The 6,196-nt window shown below is 37.3% G+C and overlaps 1 protein-coding gene across 1 annotated transcript; it reads left to right on the forward strand.

Annotated features, from left to right (window-relative positions):
* Window positions 1-4,197: 4,197 nt before the first annotated feature.
* Window positions 4,198-5,182, forward strand: LOC145632779 (uncharacterized). Its single transcript, XM_081685117.1, has 2 exons — window positions 4,198-4,438; window positions 4,953-5,182. The coding sequence occupies exons 1-2, from the start codon at window positions 4,198-4,200 to the stop codon at window positions 5,180-5,182; spliced, it is 471 nt and encodes a 156-aa protein (XP_081541243.1).
* Window positions 5,183-6,196: the final 1,014 nt, after the last annotated feature.

The following is a 6,196-nucleotide window of genomic DNA, read 5'->3' on the forward strand; positions in this document are numbered from 1 at the left end:
GCTTGGCTCAAGCAAACATCGCTCGATCTAATCTAGACGTTTTGAAATCTTGCCAAGTCGATTATGTACTTCATTGAACTCTTGAACTATTCAAGGTCAAGTTTGTTCACATTTAACGAATATAGCCATATTCTTGCAAATTCCTCGTGAAACGTTGAAGTAATTGAATCCTCTTTAGCTTTCGGAGTCAATTCTCTATACCAAGAACAATAGGTTTTTACTTTGTCGGTTTTTAACAAGTAAGACTTGCTTGTCTTAGAATGACTCCGAATCGATCAACTGTCAAGAGCCTATATAACTTTAAGTATGTTCTTGTTAATGTGATAATGCTAAAGATGTCCGGAACACAAATCATGCCTATGATTTGAACTTTTGTGAGTTTTCATGTTAGAGGGAAATTTTTGTTTATAATCAAGAAGTCTTGACTCATGGTTTAGACAACCATGCCATTTAAATAAATTCGCAACTACTGCTATTTACTCTGAATGTGAGTCTTTCCGTGTGTTAACGGAATGTTTGTTAATTATGGAACACAATAACCATTTATTTGTTCCAGCCTTAGCTTAAAAGGTCTTTAAACAAAGCATACGACCTTACAACTGATGTAGCTCCACTTGCTTCATTCTAAGCTTGTAAGTCAATAACTTAGCTTGTCTTCAATAGTTTGAGGTCACTATCAAAGTGGAATACTCAAACAGTATCTGATACTTGTGAAGATAATGACTTGCTAAGCTAATTGGAATAACATGAACTCTCTAGCAGAAATGAAATCTTATTCCTTTTCTTTGTTCTGCATTTCCTATGATTCTTATCATACTTTATCTCATAATCTTTCAGAATCATTTCTTTATGAGTGTTTGAATTTTATACTTTGTTATAATTAAGCATCTAATGCACCGTACAACAAAGTTCCCATCTTTTCCTTTAATTCGTACTTGAATCGATACATCAATGAGTAGTACTCACCAGCTTATAAAGCGAAAAGACACTTGTAGAAAATTGTAGAATGACACTGGTTCAAAACCCCCCTATGGCACCGGTTCTTAACCGTTGAGTATTTGAGGGATGCCAAAAAGTGAAATTTTTGGGACCGGTTCAAAACCGGTGGCAAAAAAGGGTTTTTGGCACCGGTTCCAATTCAAAACCGGTGCCAATAATGCCCTAAAAATTTTTTTTAAAAAAATATATTTTTTTGCATTTTTTTTTCACTTAAAAATGTTGCAGACACTTATATATATACATAATATACCTAAAACACACATATTCATCAACAACTAGTAATTTTACACTTTAAGAGAATGAAAAAACTGCAGTATCAATATTTTCTTCTAGGGTACTTCTAGGAACATGATAGGAGGAGGTAGTAGCAGCAGTGTTAAAGATAGAAGCACACAGTAGCAGCAACATGGAAGCAGCAGTAGCAGCAACATGGAAGCAGCAGCAGCAGACCATGGAAGCAGGAGCAACAGCAGCATAGCAGCAGCAGCATAGAAGCAGGAGACGGAACAGCAGTAACATGGAAGCAGGAGACGGAACAGCAGTAACATGGAAGCAGCAGCAGCAATGTCTGTCTCATATATTAGACACAAATGACCTTAATAAGCTTCTTCTTTCTTCCCTCTCTCTTCACATTTGTAAGCTGACTGCCATCATGTAACATTACATGCTTTTATTCTTTATTACAAGAATTTAGATAAAGGTTTTCTTTATAACAAGAATCTTTGACTTGGTTAACAACCAATTTGCATTTCTCATGGGAATGTACCCATCAAGACACCACTACTCTGTTACATAGTTCCAATGCATGGAATTCTAGAAATATTTGAAGGTTGCAGGCACCCCAGTAATTAAAGAAGAAGGGTTTATCGAAAGTCAAACACCATATGTGAGTAAAGAATAGATAATGACCATTGCAGATTGACATGTTTCTCTTCGAGGTTGAAAAAAAGTTAGCCATAGAAGTTCCTGGTGGATGTTTCTCTTGGGAAGAGGTGTGAAGTCTTAAATATCAACAACTAAAATCAGGGAACATTCAACAAAAGTAGCTTAGCCAAAGTAATTATCCCAAACACACAGGTATTAAAATAAAAAAAAATAAAATAAAAAAATAAAAAAAAAAAAGCACCTCAAGTGGAGCACCACAAGCAACCAAGCAAACTTCATTCTCACGGCAGTAACCTAAAAGAGGTTCACATTCCTGCCATCGCTCAGGTGGCCAGTGTGCTGTATAAGACCTCAAGGTGTCCCCATCTAACCTGTCAAATGTTTCACAAATTTTTCAGAAATAGGAGTTCTTGCTAAGCTGTAACTGGAAGACCAATTTCATGCATAATTTCATATATCATGTAAAGCACAATGAGCTCTAGGGTTGTAGATATTTGACAGTCTTGACATCCTACATCCCTACAACAATTTGAAACTTTGTTATAATAGACTTTTAAGACCGCTTACTAAGCTCATTGATTCGACAAAGCACAAATTTAGCCGATTTGTCACCCTCTAAAGTATTGACCACCACCCAAATTTAGCCAGGTTTAGATTTACACATGTTGGATTGTGCGATTTACTTATCTGACCAGCTGTTAGTATTGTGTTATTTAGTTATTACCTATTAGTTGGGTAAAATCGTCTGTTAGCTTATCAGCTAGTTCAAAAGCCATTTGCCATATTTACTACTAGACAAAATAATTACACTAAAAGCCAAAAACCATTTCAAAAACGGGCTAAAAGCCATTTGCCATAACAATGAAAAACCTTATCCAAGACCTAATGTACTGACTAGCAAAATCCCAACTACTAAGAAAAACTTGTTGGCAAAACAATGAAAGTTCTCTTACAATTCATAACAAATCAACAGAATATCAAAAACACTTCCACAATACCTACTCACACAAATTGAAAACAGAAAAAATACATTTACATACCATGTTATTTACGAGTACATTTACAATGTAATAAGTTCAGAACCCATCTACTAAATTTAGGTAGCTTCATCAAATCATGGTGATAAATTCTACAGTAAAAAATTAAGAAAAATTTCATTTAAGGCTTAATGAGCTAACAACACTTTTGAATTCGATTTAGGGATTATAGGGATACATAACTACGAATCGAAACTATAATGAGTTCATACCCCGAAAAGGAGGAGAGATAATTCAAGGGCAGCGCTTTAGGAAAGTAGGTGGTGGTGGATCTCGGGGTTCGGGTGGTGAGACTGAAGGAAGTGATGGTGGTTAGGTGGAAGGGGAGGAGAGAGAATTCGTGGGTTGGGGGAAAGGGAAGGGAGCAGGATCGCCGGCGCAGGGGTAGGGAGGTGGTTGCCGGCGCCTACAGCTAGCAGGGTCTGGCAGCGGGTGGGGGAAATTGTATGTGGCAGTGTTCTTGTATGAGATTGTGGGGTTTTATAAAGGGCTCCTTGGTTCTAGTGCTAGTTCTCTCCTTGTTGTTGACTTGGCCACTATTAGGAGAGGTTCTCAACTCAGCTCTAGCTCCATTGATATTTTGACTGCTATTGTTACTACTTTTGAGATTGATAATGCTCTAGCTCAGATTGGAGATGATAAGGCGCCTGGGATTGATGGTTTCAATGTTGTTTTCTTCAAAAAGGCTTGGCCTATGATCAAAACTGATATCTATGCTGCTATCTTCTCTTTCTTTGAGACTGGTGTCATTGCTAAGCAGTGGAATTGTACAACAATCACCTTAGTGCCTAAGGTTCAACATCCTTCTTATGTCAAAGAGTTTAGGCCTATTGCTTGTTGTACTATGTTGTACAAGCTGATCTCCAAAGTTCTCATAAACAGGATTTCTAAAGTGGTGGGGACTGTTATTAATGATGCTCAAGCTGGGTTTATCCCGGGTAAGCACATTGGTGACAATATTCTCCTGGCTACTGAATTGATCAAAGGCTACTCTCATAAGTTTGTTTCTCCTAGGTGCATGATCAAGATTGACTTGAGGAAGGCCTATGACTCTGTTGAATGACCCTTTTTGCAGACTGTTTTAGAAGAGCTTGGTTTCCCTCATTCTGTTGTGAAGTGGATTATGACTTGTGTCTGTTCTGTTTCTTACTATGTGATGGTTAATGGCTTTCCTGCTAAGCCTTTTACAGCAAAAAAAGGTCTTAGACAAGGAGATCCTATGTCTCCTTTTCTCTTTGCTCTATGAATGGAGTACCTATCTAGGTGCCTTAAGGAAATGACTGGGAATCCTGATTTCAATTTTCATCCTAGATGTGAGAAATTAGGTATTACCCACATGATGTTTGCTGATGATCTTCTCCTCTTCTCTAGGGCTGATTCCGTCTCTATTCAGCTTCTCTTGCAGGCTTTCAAGAAATTCTCTTGTGCTTCTGGTCTGATGGCTAATTTAAGTAAGAGTGAGGTTTATTTTGGAGACATCTCTGTTTTTGATAAAGATCGGCTACAAACTATTCTTGGTATGTGATATGAATTTTGATGGATATAACCTTCAATCGCAGTTGAAAGGTTTGGAATCTTGAGTCTCGGTCAAGAAACGCTAAGCAACACGAGCTTAAAACCTAAACTAGGCCAAGAATACACAAGCACAAGCTTACGTAAAACTTTATAAATTTCAAATCAATCAATCATACTTTTCGTTAAACACCATCACGTATTTATAAGCTAAATAATTAGCCTAAAAGTCGGTAAAACAAATTCTAATCTAACTAGGAAACTAACTCTAACTTGTAAAGATAATATTTTGCAAATATGATCTTTAAAGTTAAGCTTATCTTATACTAACCGAATTAAACTAACAAAAATATCCTAATAAATTCGGTCATCTAATAATAAACTAAAAATAACAATAAAAATAATTATAATAACAATATTGATGCCTTGGAACCGCATCAGTATGAGTAGAGGTAGTTTGCCTTTTAGATATCTTGGGGTGCCCTTGTCTTCTAAAAAGCTTACTGTTGCTCAGTGTAGGCCTTTGGTTGAAAGAGTTACTACTAGGATTGGATGCTGGACTTCTAGACACTTATCTTATGCTGGCCAGGTTACAGCTTATCAAAAGTGTTCTCTTTGGTATTCAGGCTTATTGGGCTCAGATTTTCATTCTACCTAAGAAGATTCTTAGGGAAATTGAAACTAAGTTCAGGATTTTTCTTTGGACTGGGAAGAACACTTATGCAAAAAAGGCCCCTGGCATCATATGACTCTTCCTAAGGTTTGTGGTGGCTGGAATATTACCTCTCTTGGTGATTAGAATAAAGCTGCTATATGCAAGGTTCTTTGGGATCTTGCTCATAAATCTGACAATATGTGGGTGAAATGGGAGCATATTTATTATTTCAGCAATAGGAATATCTGGACTGCTACTATTCCCAAGAAATGCTCCTGGGTTTTGAAGAAAATCTTGACTTGCAGAGATATTATTGATGATATTGGTGGCTGGTCCTCTATTATGAAAAATGGGAAAATGAGTATTGCTAAAATTTATGCCCGGATTCGACCACAAGCTGGTAAAGTAGGGTGGAAAAGAATTGTTTGCGATAACCAAGCCGCTCCTAAGAGTATTTTCATTACTTGGTTAGCTCTGCTTGATAAACTTGCCACTAAGGACAGAATTGTTAAGTGGAATACAAGTTGTGATCCTATTTGCTTTTTCTGCCAGAACTCTTGTGAAACTGTCTCTCACTTATTCTTTTGCTGTCCTTACTCTAAGACTATTTGGGAACAGATTTTGAAGCTTCTTGATGTGAAAAAATCTGTTCAACCTTTTCACATTGAACAGCAATGGATAGTTAAGAATTGCAGGAAGTCTAGCAGCAAGGGTAGAGTATACTCTATGTGTTTTGCTGAGGCCATCTACAGTATATGGTTGCAAAGGAATAGTTTCATGTTTACAGGTGACTGTAAATCTGCAGAAACTGTTTTTAAAGACATTATTTTTCATGTTGCTATTAGATGTAATGGAGCAGACAGGAAGCTGCTTTTGCTTCACTGATTTTCAGGTTGTAGCAGTTTCTGGTCTGCTGTTTACTGCTGTTTTGGGTGGCAACTGGTTTCTGGTCAGATTTCTGTCTGTTGTGCTGTCTGCAGTCTTCAGCAGCCTGGTTTTGGTTTTCTTAGGTGGCAGCTGGTGGTTTGTTTTCTGGCAGCTGGTTTTTGGGTTGCTGTTGTTGTTTTGTTGTTGTTGCTGTTCTGTTGCTGTTGCAGTTCTGTCTTGC

This window comes from Chenopodium album, chromosome 5, assembly GCF_948465745.1.
Source record: "Chenopodium album chromosome 5, dcCheAlbu1.1, whole genome shotgun sequence".
Taxonomy (NCBI): Eukaryota; Viridiplantae; Streptophyta; class Magnoliopsida; order Caryophyllales; family Amaranthaceae; genus Chenopodium; species Chenopodium album.